Below are 14,203 nucleotides of genomic sequence, written 5' to 3'. Positions count from 1 at the left end.
CTATTCCTAGACTAACCATGTTTATCAGAACAATTCAATTAGGTCTAAGTCGAAAGCTATGGTCAGTAGTCATTCGATCTCACGAAATCATGTTTATATTTGATCAGGATATAAAAAGCATTAAGAACAATTGAATTGAATAAAGACTAGAAATTCATTAATAAACAATAGAGTTTCACAGCAACATAATATCAATTAGGGTTACATAGGTTCATCTCCGACCTAATCTCTAAGAGATTTAGCTACTCATAATTGAGTTTACAAATAGCATAATCAATGAAAGAATTAAAACATACATAAACTGGGTTAGAGATGATGAAATCCTCTCCGCTGCAGCCTTCTGGGTGTTAAAATCGCACTTTAGCTCTCCAAAATCGTAATCATCTTTGTTTGAGACTGACTTCAGCTTAAATAGGCAAGTTCTGATCGCCCAAAATCGTACCACGATGGCACAAATCGTACCACGATTGGTACTTTGAACCCTAATTTCCTTTAAAGCCCTCCTTGAAATCGTATCACGATGGTATGGATCGTATTGCGATCCAACTCTTCAAAAAACATGCTTTCTGACTTCAAGAAATCGTATTGCGATTAGTAAATCGCAGTACGATTGGCTTCTTCCAGTTCTTCCATATTTGATGCTTTTAACTGCTCCTGGACACTTAATGTTGCTTAGAACTCTATCAAAATGTCAAAATAAGTCCTAAAAATTACGTAATGACAGCATGTCATCACAACCCCAAACTTAAACCATTCCTTGTCCTCAAGGAATTTGCTTGCAACAGTGACAAATGACAGTAAAATAACAGTTACCTGACAAAACGATAGTACCCAAAAGTTCATTCTCCTTCTAGCTAAAGATGAGCTAGTTTGACTTGTTCGCATCCACCAATTCACAACTCCACGCATTCAATTGAAACAGGGTTCTACCAGTCGACATGCAGGTCTACATATTACCATACGCTTGAAAAGTTTCTAAACATCAATCAAAGTCAATATCATTACACACTTTTGAGGTCTTTAGGGTTATAACGGGGCTTAGGTGAAAGGTGGGATATATTTGGATAAGTAGGCTACACAAAATTTGAGTTAGGCATTCCTACGGAAGTTAAAGCACAAAATTCAATCCTTCAATCATTCACCTTGTGGAATAACAATCAATGCAAAGGTACTAGAGAATATTTTTAACATTTAGGGACAATCGAGTTTGAAGTTACTCGGATTTTAAATGTTTTGTCCCTTTTTCATCATTCAATTTCTTTTTTTTTTTTTTGATACACCATTTTTGTGTGTATTTTGCATGACAATTTCTTTATTTTGTTCTCTTATTCTCTAGTACCCCCACCCCAAACTTAATTGGTTGCAAATTCCAATAGCAACCCCAAACTTAATCTTTAGCAACATTCTACAATGCCTTAACTCAGAAAATACATTAAGGGACAAGTCCTAAAAGTCTCTAGGCTTGTAATGTAGTTTGTCACCGAACAAAAAGTTCTAATCCTACCGGCTCACAATTGGTTAAGAAAGGATAAATTCAACAAATTAAAACAGGGTAGGCTTCAAAAAGGCTCACAGGACCAAGCACTTTTGCCTCAGTGTGTAATTGACAAAGACCAATTAATAATAGAGAAACAATGCAAGTTCTAGAAATGTAGTTGCATGGAAAACTAATCTAAATATAAGTAAATTGAAAAACAAGATTTGGCAATGAACCTTATGGCTGAGATTTGTGGGAGTATGTGACTACCTAGCAACGCCGTACACTTCGCCTTTGAATCAAGTCACCCCTCCTTTGAACTTTTAGAATACCGTTTCATCAGACAACTGTTACTAAACTGGAATAGGTCACATAACAAACAAATTCGTTAATAATAAACAAGTGCAGGAGCAATTACAATAGGGAAATAAGTTCAATGGACTTCGACATTAAAAAGAAAATAAAAAGAAAATACACCAAAAGAAAAATGACTGAAAATAACATGTAGTGGGTTGCCTCCCACCCAGCGCTTCTTTATCGTCACTAGCTTGACTGCTAAGGATTCTCAGAGGTCCTTCAGAATGAGTGCCACCCTTCCTTTTGGTAGGTCACCACCTAGGTATGGTTTAACTCTTTGTCCATTTACTTTGAAACTTCGATCTCCTTCAGGTGTCACTAGTTCAACAGCTCCATATGGTGACACACTTTTGACCAAGAATGGTCCAGACCATTTTGATTTGAGCTTCCCAGGAAACAGCTTCAACCTGGAGTTATACAACAAAACTAGCTGTCCACAGTTAATATCCCTAGGCACTAAGTTTTTGTCATGATACCTTTTTGTCCTGGCTTTATAGATGAGCGCATTTTCATACGCTCTAAGCCTCATCTCCTCAAGTTCATTAAGTTTCAAAATTCTTTTCTTACCAGCGGCTACTTGATCAAAATTTAAGGCCTTAATGGCCCAATAAGCTTTATGTTCTAGCTCGACTGGAAGATGACATGCCTTCCCATATACTAACTGATAGGGTGAGAACCCAAGATGGGTCTTAAAGGCTGTCCTATATGCCCACAGTGCGTCATCTAATTTCCTAGACCAATCTTTCCTATTTAACGCAACTGTCTTCTCCAGAATCTGTTTCAGTTGTCGGTTTGAAACCTCTGCTTGACCACTAGTTTGTGGGTGATAGGGAGTTGCAACTTTGTGCTTAATGTTATACTTTTTGAGCACATTTTCAAGAAAATTATTGCAAAAATGCTTCCCCCCATCACTGATCAATACTCTAGGGGTTCCAAACCTAGTGAAAATATTCTTTTGAAGGAAGTTGACAACCGTTTTGGCATCATTAGCAACACATGGTATCGCTTCAACCCACTTTGTGACATAATCAACACAGACTAGAATATGGAGATAAGAGTAAGAGGAAGGGAATGGTCCCATAAAATCAATACCCCAACAATCAAATGGTTCAACTTCAATGATTCCTTTTAGGGGCATTTCATTCCTCTTTGATATGTTACCTGTCCTTTGGCATCTGTCACATCTTGTGACAAAGTCGTGGCAATCTTTGAAAAGGGTGGGCCACCAGAATCCACTTTGCAAAATTTTTGCAGCTGTTCTTTCTCCACTGTGGTGGCCTCCATAAGCTGAGCTATGGCAGTGCCACATGATACTATGTGCTTCCTCACCTGCAACACAACGTCTAATCAAACCGTCAGTACCTACCTTAAACAGATATGGGTCATCCCACAAGTAGTGGTTTGCATCTTTGAAGAACTTTTTCCTCTGAGGGTAGGTCAGATCATCAGGAACTATGTTGCCGGCCTTAAAGTTTGCCATGTCAGCAAACCAAGGTCTTTCTCCAATAGCAAACAGCTGTTCATCAGGGAACTCGGCCTTGATGGCCTTCTCCTTCTTTGTTACCTCATCATTCTCCAGCCTTGAGAGGTGGTCAGCTACCACGTTCTCGACTCCCTTCTTGTCACGAATTTCAAGATCAAATTCTTGCAATAATAGGATCCACCTCAACAGTCGAGGCTTTGAATCCCCTTTAGTTAAGAGATATTTGAGAGCTGCATGATCTGTAAAAACAATGACTTTGGAGCCTATTAGATAAGAACGAAATTTTTCCAATGCAAAGATTACCGCAAGCAACTCCTTTTCAGTTGTGGAATAGTTAACTTGATTTTCATTTAAAACCTTGCTTGCATAGTAAATTGCATGAAAAAATTTGTTCTTGCGTTGGCCTAGGACTGCACCAACAGCATAATCACTTGCATCACACATAAGTTCAAAAGGTAAATTCCAATCGGGTGCAATGATTATTGGTGCAGTCACCAACTTGTTTTTAATCAAAGAAAAAGCATTTAGACATTCAGAATCAAAATTAAACTCATTTTCTTTGACTAAGAGGTTACAGAGGGGTTTGGAAATTTTAGAAAAGTCTTTTATGAACCGCCGATAGAAACCGGCATGCCCCAAGAAACTCCTCACTCCTTTAACATTGATGGGTGGAGGAAGTTTCTCTATAACCTCTATCTTGGCTTGGTCTACCTCAATGCCTTTAGCACTTATTTTATGCCCCAAAACTATACCTTCAGTTACCATAAAATGACATTTTTCCCAATTCAAAACAAGGTTAGTTTCGGTGCATCTTTTAAGTACAGCATTTAAATGGAACAAGCATTGATCAAAAGACTTACCAAAAACAGAAAAGTCGTCCATAAATACCTCAATGTTCTTCTCTATCATATCAGAGAAGATGGAAAGCATGCACCTTTGAAAGGTTGCCGGCGCATTACACAGCCCAAAGGGCATCCTTCGATAAGCAAACACTCCAAATGGACAAGTGAAGGCAGTCTTTTCTTGATCTTCCGGAGCCACTGCAATTTGATTATACCCCGAATACCCATCCAAGAAGCAATAAAAGGCTTGGCCAGCTAATCTCTCAATCATTTGATCCATGAATGGTAATGGAAAGTGGTCCTTTCTTGTTGCGGTATTCAACCTCCGGTAGTCTATACACATTCTCCAACCAGTGACGGTGCGGGTAGGTATCAATTCATTTTTTTCATTTGCTACCACCGTCATTCCTCCTTTCTTGGGTACCACATGAACTGGACTCACCCATGAGCTATCTGAGATAGGGTAGATCATACCTGCATCTAGTAACTTCAGCACCTCTTTCTTCACCACTTCCTTCATTGTTGGGTTAAGTCTCCTTTGAGGTTGAACTACCGGTTTGTATTCAGCCTCCATGTGTATTTTATGCATGCAATAAGCTGGACTAATACCCTTCAAATCAGAAATGTTCCACCCCAAAGCTCCTTGATTGTCTCTTAACACCCTCATTAATTTTTCTTCTTCCAAAGGTGTCAAGGTATTGCTGATGATTACTGGTTTAGAGGCATCCTTAGTGAGAAAAACATATTTCAAGTGAGAAGGGAGTTCTTTTAATTCTGGATTTTTCTCTCCTTCTCCACTCAAAATAGGAGCATCCATAGAGTGCTTACCCATTAATTCTTCTATTTTTACCGGACCCAACTCTTGCTTGCTTGCTGCTAGTTGCTTCACACAATCACTTACTTCAAGATCTTCATCATCTTCACCTTTTGCTATAGAATTCACAATTGCACGTTCAAGAGGGTGTGTTGGTTGATGTTCACAGGAGTCATCTTTAACTATTTCTTCAACAATGTCAATCCGGTAACACTTGGGATTTTCATCTTTGTGCTTCATGGCCTCAAATATATTAAACACTACTTGCTCCTTATGAAATCTCAACATTAGCTCTCCTTTCTCAATGTCAATCAAAGCACGGCCAGTTGCAAGGAAAGGTCTTCCTAGAATGAGTGGCATATCCTCATCTTCAGCCATATCTAAGATCACAAAATCCGCTGGAAACACCAAGTCATTAACCTTGACTAGCACATCTTCAAGTATACCGAAAGGATAAGAGATTGACCGATCAGCTAAAGTAATGGTCATTCTTGTTGGTTTTGGTTCCCCACACTTAAGCTTCTTCATCATTGAAAGTGGCATCAGATTTATACTTGCTCCCAAGTCACATAAAGCTCTACCAATGTCTACCGGTCCAATTGAACAAGGGATAGTAAAGGCACCAGGATCCTTCAACTTAGGTGGCAGCTTCTTTTGAAGAATAGCACTACAATTTTCAGAAAGTGCAATGTTCTCATCATCCTTAGGCTTCCTTCGTTTAGTCAACAAGTCTTTCATGAACTTAGCATATAACGGCATTTGATCAAGGGCTTCACCGAAAGGAATATTCACCTGAAGTTGTGAGAAAAGTTGCATGAACTTCTTGAATTGGCCTTCATCCTTTTCTTTCTTCTTTGAAAGGTGAGGGTATGGAAGCTTCACATATGATGGAATAACCTGTGGTTTGTCTCCCTCTTTCAAAATTTGACTCTTCGACTTCCTCAAGATTGAATCTTCATCAATTAACTTCTCACTTTTTTCTCCCTCTATTTTTTTCTTCCTTTCATTTTCAACTACACCCTCATCATTTTTTTCAACTACACCCTCATCATTTTTTTCAACTACATCATTCTCCTCCACCTCAACTACATCATCAACCTTCTTTGGAGCTTTTGGAACTAAAGGTGTCAAAACCTTTTTGCTCCTCAATTCAATAGCATTACAAGACTCATTCTTAGGGTTGTCTTTAGTGTTACCTGAGAATCCGCCTTTACTTTGTTCAGCCAATTGCTTAGCTAATTGCCCCAGTTGAGTTTCAAGCATCTTCCTAGAAGCTTCATTGTTCTTTCTTTCAGCTTCTTGACTCTTCTTCATCTCTTCAAAGTTGCCTTGAGTCATCTTCATGAAATTCATCATAGTTTCCTCAAGAGCTGATGGCTTCCTTTGTTGTTGTTGAGGAGGAGTAAGCATCTGAGAGTTCAAAGCATTGTTATTTGAGTAGCTTAGATTTGGATGCTTGTTAATGCCTGAATTGTAGTATTGATTCTGCCTTTGATAACCTCCCATGAAGTTAGCTTCTTCATTTGATCCTTCTGGAACACATTCACCATTGGGATGTTCTTCACCACATAAGTCGCACTTGATTGCAGCTACTTGTTGTTGCTTATGAGCCAAAGTGAAGCCTTGAAACTCCTTAGTTAGAGCTTCGATTTGTTTGTTCATCGCTGCTTGGTTAGCAAGGATAGCAGTTTGTTCACTCACCCCAAACACTCCTCTTTCCTTCTTCTTAGCTTCAGCACGATACTCATTTCCAGCCATGTTTTCTATCAAAGCTTGGACTTCATGATCAGTTTTGCTCTTGAGACTACCTCCCGCGGAAGCATCTAAGAACATTCTTGTGTTTGGTGTCACCCCCTCAGTAAAGATTTGGAGGTATTGTTTCTCGGTGAACTCATGATTAGGGCATCTCTTAAGAAGCAAATTGAATCGCTCCCAAGCATCATACAATGATTCACCTTCTCCTTGCTTGAAGTTAGAGATCTCCATCTTCTTGTCCCAATACTTAGACATCGGGAAATATTTCTCCAAGAACTTCAGCTCTAACTCTTCCCATGTTTGGACAGTCCCGTTTGGAATTGTTAGCAACCAATCTTTTGCTCTTCCCGTCAAGGTGAAAGGAAATAGCCTTAGCTTCTTTTGTGCTTCAGTCACGGTGGCTGGTTGCACACAAAACTCACAGGTTTCAGCAAAGCGACTCAAGTGTTCATGAGGACTCATAGCTTCAGTCCCATCGAATTGCTTGTCCCTTAAACCGTTGAGGACAGTTGTCTTGATGTCGAAAGCTACGGGGTTAGCTGGTTGAAAAGTGTGGGTCAGTTGACCGCGATGAGTGGCTAACCCGTAGTCTCCTAGTTTAGGTCTTGGTGGTACAACTCCTTCTCCTTCCATAGTTGCAGATTTAGGAGAAGAGATTGTTTCAGATTCACTTGAGAGTTGCTCCGGTACTTGTTCTCGAACACCCGGTGGAACGGATTGAGCTAACCTTTGCGATCGGACAGCTTTCCGAAGTGCTCTAGCAGTTCTTTCAATTTCCGGATCGTACTCTAGGTCGTCAGAGCTCTGTTTACCTCGCATAAACAGCAAAATACCTTAGTAGCACTGCACAACGCAAAATAATCAAGTGAATATGAAAACAGAAAAATAAAAATAAAAAAAACAGAAAAGTAAATTGCAAAAACCCTAAATTATAACGTAATTGCCTTGTTGAAATAATTCAACAGTCCCCGGCAGCGGCGCCAAAAACTTGATAGTTCTCTGGCAAGTGCACCAAATACTATCGAAGTAGTAAAAATATCGTTCCCACGAGGACTGTTTTTAACTTCAAAAATTCAATCGCGTTATAAAAATAGGATGTATAAAGGTTTATTTTTGTTTGCCACTAGGCAGTAGATTTGGTTTGATTTTATGAAATCAAATAAAAGAATAAGATTTGATTAAGAAAATATGGAGAGAGATGAGATCAGGTCTTCGAATCCTCTATGTTTCCCCTAATTGGTTACTGCACCTATTATTACTAATGATTTTCTAGTTTCACGATAGTTAACAAATTAGCCCTAATCAATCCCTTGAGTTAGGACCCTCTTCTTAAACTACAGCCCCTAATTCCTTAGGTGGTCTAATAATCCTTGAAGGTTTTATGAACGTTAACCTAATATCACTAACAAACGATTATCTATTCCTAGACTAACCATGTTTATCAGAACAATTCAATTAGGTCTAAGTCGAAAGCTATGGTCAGTAGTCATTCGATCTCACGAAATCATGTTTATATTTGATCAGGATATAAAAAGCATTAAGAACAATTGAATTGAATAAAGACTAGAAATTCATTAATAAACAATAGAGTTTCACAGCAACATAATATCAATTAGGGTTACATAGGTTCATCTCCGACCTAATCTCTAAGAGATTTAGCTACTCATAATTGAGTTTACAAATAGCATAATCAATGAAAGAATTAAAACATACATAAACTGGGTTAGAGATGATGAAATCCTCTCCGCTGCAGCCTTCTGGGTGTTAAAATCGCACTTTAGCTCTCCAAAATCGTAATCATCTTTGTTTGAGACTGACTTCAGCTTAAATAGGCAAGTTCTGATCGCCCAAAATCGTACCACGATGGCACAAATCGTACCACGATTGGTACTTTGAACCCTAATTTCCTTTAAAGCCCTCCTTGAAATCGTATCACGATGGTATGGATCGTATTGCGATCCAACTCTTCAAAAAACATGCTTTCTGACTTCAAGAAATCGTATTGCGATTAGTAAATCGCAGTACGATTGGCTTCTTCCAGTTCTTCCATATTTGATGCTTTTAACTGCTCCTGGACACTTAATGTTGCTTAGAACTCTATCAAAATGTCAAAATAAGTCCTAAAAATTACGTAATGACAGCATGTCATCATATGATACATAATATTATGATGTTCTATGATGTTAAGTTGATATGATTCATTTCTTATTGATGATATGATATTCAAGCACTGTTATATGCTGCAATTGTTGATGTTTGTTGCTGCTGAATCTTAGTGAAGATGTATAAGTCGGTCTAAGTCGTAAATATCTAAGAGGTTGTCCACATTAATGGAATTATGAGAGATGTTCATGAAGTTTTCTAAGTTGTAGAAAGTTGAGTCCATTGCATACTCATATACGTTGGTTGGGGGCTTGATGCCTGGAATGCTTAGTCATTCACACGATGGGTGAGGGCTTGATGCCCTGGAGCTTTTGCTCACTATGTTGGGGGCTTGATGCCCTGAAGAGCCTATTTACGCTCATATAAGTTGGTTGGGAGCTTGATGCTCTGTATTGGTACCAAATGCATTTGCATATCAAGAGGTTTTTAAGATGATTTAAGATGTGAAATTGTCGAGTGTCAAGTTGTTAAGTTGTCAAGATGCTAAGATGATTTGAGATGTTAAGAGTTGCATAGTCGAGTTAAGTCGCATTGTCGAGTTAAGTGAGGTTTGATTATGAAGTGTGATTGTGATTCGATGATTATGATTTAATGATGATGTTTGTTTATGAAGTTGATTATGAACTTGATTATGAAGATGTTTTCGATAAATACTATGTTTTGCTCATGAATATTATCGATGTTAGATGTTGATGCTTATGATTATTATTGATGTTAGATGTTGATGCTTATGATTATTATTGATGTTAGATGTTATGTGATTTATGATAAGATGTTATATGATTATGATAATGCGTTTGTGACTATTATTTGATGACATGTGATGATGTTTTATGATTAATAATTGAGGTTATTGATGAAGTATATGACTAATGTAGGAAGAATAATGACACTAGTTAAGGAAGTTTAAGTTATTAGATATGATTAATGAATTATAAGATGTTTAAGTTGTTGAATGTACTTTATATGATTTATATGTTTAATATTATTGTTTGAGAAATCTCACCCCTCTGCTTGGAAATGTTGCTCTTCGTATGGGTAACTTGCATGTAATCAAGGTTAGCTGCAGTCGTGGGTGGCTATCTCTCATAGTGTCTTTAGGTGCTCTGATACGTAACGGGATGAGATTTATGAACTGTTTTCTATTCCTTTGCGTATTATTTTATGAAGCTTTGATGAACACTGATGACTATGATTTGAGACTTTTATAATAAGGTTTGCGTGCCAAAGACTTTTATGATGTTAAACTAATTCCGCTGCGCAGTTTTAAAGATTAAGTTGAATAATTTTGAAGGATAAATTATTATCCATTCCATTTTACCATTTTTAAGAAGTGTAGCATTCCGTTTATGATTGAAAATACTCTGATTTATTACGAATTTTTATGTTGGGAAAACGGGGTGTTACATCAGCTCTCTTGTATCCAAAAAAAAAAAAATACTCCATTCGTACCTTTTTATAGAACCACTTCACAAAAATCACGAATATCAAAAAAAGTCGGTGAAGTAATAAATTTGTTGTAAATGTATGTAGTTATGTACCTATAATACTGAATTTCCCTTTGTCTATAAATATATTTAAGGGTCATGTGAACATTTGTCTTGAGAGCACATATCAAGTATTCTTCCGAGACGAAATTTTTACCTTGAGTTCTTTAACATGTGTCCAACATTTCCCTATAAGTAATGTTAACTTTCATATTTCAAAATACATTGATATTATTAATAAGAACATCCACAATGGAGACATCTATTTTTTTGTGCTTAAATGGGGCATGTAATACATATCAATAATTTATAATTTTTTAATAATAATATTTAATGAACACTCAATCCCTCCAACCAGCATCTCACACAAATTTTTTAAACGAGATCCACTAATCAACTATCAATAACTCTGTATCATTGTATTTTATTTTTTTAACATTAAATAGGTGTTGGACCCGCGGGTAGAGGGAGTGCTTACTTGAGGCCCTCTACCCATTAGGTACTCAATTTTTTTTTCCACGCAGAGGCGGTGCCTAATAGGTACCAATATTTATGGACATCTGTATCATCATTGTGTATAGTCTAAGGGGTAATTTACTTGAAAAAATAATAATAAATACATCTAAAAAGTTATAAATCTATATAATATAAATTTACGGCCGATTCCATAGCCCTTTATGGAAATGTTTTTTCTCCTCCTATTCTTATGACACGTGGCACTCTCATCCTATTCTTTTTTCAAATACTCTCACCACATTCATCCTCACAAAATACTCTCACCACATTCATCCTCACAAATTTGTATTTATTGTTTATGTATAAAAGGAAGTTTTACAATTTCAAATTCTAATATGCTTCAAATTTCAAATCAAACATTTCCTATTCATTCAAAAAATACGAATTCCAAATTATTGTTGATTTATTTTGTGAAAACGTATGCTTTATATTTGTAAAAATAATTAAATGTTTTTTCTTTCTGCTAAACGTTTCGTATTTTAGAAATACAAATACAAAAGGAAGTTTTACAATTTCAAATTCTAATATGCTTTTTTTGAATAATCAAATAATTTAAATTAATATATTTGAATTCAGATATTAAAATAAAACAAGTAATATCTAATTAAAATACGATTAATGAAATAATTATTTAAATATCAAAGAGATGAAATAATTGATATATGTCAAATAATAAAAATATGATTTGATTTGTCAAAAAAAATGATTTGATAAAAGTGTAACTTTTTAAAATAATTTAATTAGATTTGGTAGTAACCATTAATTTGTTATATAATTTAACTAGATACATTTTACTTGGTACCCAAAAAAATAATATTTGGTTATTTTGTTAAGGTCATGTATGATACAAATATTTACTAGACTAAAAAGTATACGTTATTTTTGTCAAAGGATAAATTCCACCACAATTAATTTTTTTAATAAAACGCCGATTACCGCAAAAAAAAAAAAGAGGACGTAAACCCCATGTTTTTCTTATTAGATATTTCTATTTTTGGTAGAATCATGTAATTTAATTTTGGTTGAAATACAAAAAGAAAAATATTAAATGCTATTAAATTGGTTCCTCTTTTTTTTTTTAACGTAAATTGATTCCTCTTTTTTTTGGCAATAATATAAATTGATTCTATTTAATGGTCTTGCTAAAATAAACGTTGAACCTTCCCTAAAAAAATAAAGTAAGCCTTAAACCAAAAAAAAAATTAGGAATTGCTTAATAGCTAAAAAAATTAATATTTCAAGACCTTTCCTCTAAAATCGCAAAAACCGTTGAACAGATTTCACCAAAAATTTTTTAATGAATTTCGTTCAATTGTTCAATGTTTGTTTTATGAAAGAAAAAGAAAATCGGATACTTTATTTTAGGACATAAAAAGATTGGAAATGGAGGTATTTAATTTGAATTGAAAACGTATCATTAGAGAATATCAAAAATATAATTTCAGTTGATTCTATTTAGTGGACCTGCTCTAAAAAAAATAAGCCTTAAACCAAAAAAAAAATTGGAATTGCTTAATAGATAAAAAAAAATTATTTCAACACCTTTCCTCTAAAATCACAATGGCCAAACGAGATTATATCAATAAATTGGCAATGTTATTAAAAAAAATTCCCAACATCATTCAATCAATGTGTATCTCTTCTATTAAAAAAAATATCGCAGGAATAATGCAAAAAAATATTACATATGTCTATCTCTACATTTTGTTATTAACACGGTTCAAATATAATTTGATTTTTCAAATCATTATTTTTTATTATTTTATATTAGTTTTTATTTTCATTCATAAGAATTTCAATTCACACGTTTTACTTTGATAGTACACGTGACAACCTTATATTGAAAGGTGCATTTAATATTTTATTTCATATACACATCAAAATGTTATTTGCTAAAACTCGGAGGAGTATTTAATGTACCACAATGACAGCTGAAAATTTACATATGAAATTACTCTAATGAACCGAAAATTTTGGAGGAGTATTTAAACTTCTATTTTTATTCTTAAAAAAAAATATCCCCACTCTATTATATTTTCCAAGAATTTTTTAAAAAAAAAAGTGTTCAGTATGAAAAAATAATGTTTTTATTTTGATATTAGAAATTTATATTTTATACACATTTAAATTTAAAAAAAAATGACATTTTCTGGGCGTTAATAATAATTGATTAAGACTTTGATGATAATTAATTGCATAAAGATTGATTTCAATTTTAGTTAAAAAAACAACCGTAAATATGGCTATAGTAAAAAAAGTCTTAACAAAAAAGCATAAATCACTCTCTCAAAAAAAAAAAAACATAAATCATGGAACATACGTTATTCCAAGACTCTACTTTGTTTTTACAAGTATTTATATATTTTTATAAAAAAATAATTTGTTTTTATTGTGTACTCTTGTTGTGGAAAAAAAATATGCGCTTTATAAAAAATAATTGTGCATTCTTCAAAAAAAAAATTGTACATATTTAATTAAATAATTATTCATTTGATTTTTTAACACATTTAAATTATAAGATTAAATCTAGATCGACACAGGATTAAAAAAACGATACGTAAATAAAAAATCTTTATTATATGTTTTTCGTTTTTCGCAATCAATATATTGTTATAATAAAAAAATTTGTGACTTTGATTATTTCAAATTAAAAGACTAATATATCATGAGTATGTGTATGAGTTTGTTTCAAAAATTAATGTATAATTTATTCCCAATTATTGCATCCATTAATCAATGGAATAATTTTTGTGGTTATTTGGTGTTTTTTGGCTATAAATATTGCTTTTGAAGCTCATGTTTTCCACACCATTTTTCAGATCATCTCTAATTTCATACAAGAATTTTAAAATAGTTTTCGAAATCCATCTTTCAATGTATTGATTTTTTTCTTATTTTCATAGATCTGTCTCCAAAAATTAATTCTATTTTTTATATTTTCCACGGGTACAACAATTAAACTTATTTCACTCTAATTTTCTTTCTTTCAGCTGAACATATGGAAATTCAGCATATGGAAACCTATTTCACCTTCTCTTTAGGTGTTCAAAATGTGGATCTCGAAGAACGAATTTGATGAAATATGATGCACACGATGACTACTTTTTTTTTAAAACTTTTCGTGCACTTAATTTTAGAGCTACGATTTGTATTGTTGATCGTATTTTACATTTCAAATAGCAATGTTTCTTTTGCTCACCGACTATGTTATGATTTTAATATTGATTAAAATCATATTGAATATTATAGATAGTTGTTGTTAACTTGCTTTGTGTAATTAGGAAATTAGAGTGGACACTATCCTTTTTT

The 14,203-nt window shown here is 34.3% G+C and overlaps 1 protein-coding gene and 1 non-coding gene across 3 annotated transcripts; one reads left to right on the top strand and one right to left on the bottom strand.

Annotated features, from left to right (window-relative positions):
• Positions 1 to 135: 135 nt before the first annotated feature.
• Positions 136 to 7,664, bottom strand: LOC146901361 (uncharacterized). Of its 2 annotated transcripts, XM_085734825.1 has the most exons (2): positions 2,996 to 7,664; positions 2,109 to 2,241 (listed from the first exon to the last, which is right to left on the bottom strand). In XM_085734825.1, the coding sequence occupies exons 1-2, from the start codon at positions 7,545 to 7,547 to the stop codon at positions 2,237 to 2,239; spliced, it is 4,557 nt and encodes a 1,518-aa protein (XP_085590951.1). In that variant the 5' UTR covers positions 7,548 to 7,664; the 3' UTR covers positions 2,109 to 2,236. The 2 variants fall into 2 exon arrangements, with proteins under 2 accessions (XP_085590950.1, XP_085590951.1); XM_085734824.1 differs by having other exon boundaries at positions 136 to 7,659.
• Positions 6,862 to 6,968, top strand: LOC146901362 (small nucleolar RNA R71). Its single transcript, XR_015024400.1, has one exon. It is a non-coding gene; the product is annotated as a small nucleolar RNA R71 (small nucleolar RNA).
• Positions 7,665 to 14,203: the final 6,539 nt, after the last annotated feature.

Source organism: Medicago sativa, chromosome 8 (genome assembly GCF_051527215.1).
Source record: "Medicago sativa cultivar Bolivia chromosome 8, Bolivia_mono, whole genome shotgun sequence".
Classification (NCBI taxonomy): Eukaryota; Viridiplantae; Streptophyta; class Magnoliopsida; order Fabales; family Fabaceae; genus Medicago; species Medicago sativa.
The sequence above is the reverse complement of the archived record's forward strand: the minus strand, read 5'-3'. Positions and strand labels throughout refer to the sequence as shown.

Coding starts and splice junctions, on each gene's coding strand:
- LOC146901361 (XM_085734824.1), bottom strand. CDS start 7,547: ATGCGAGGTAAACAGAGCTCTGACGACCTAGAGTACGATCCGGAAATT.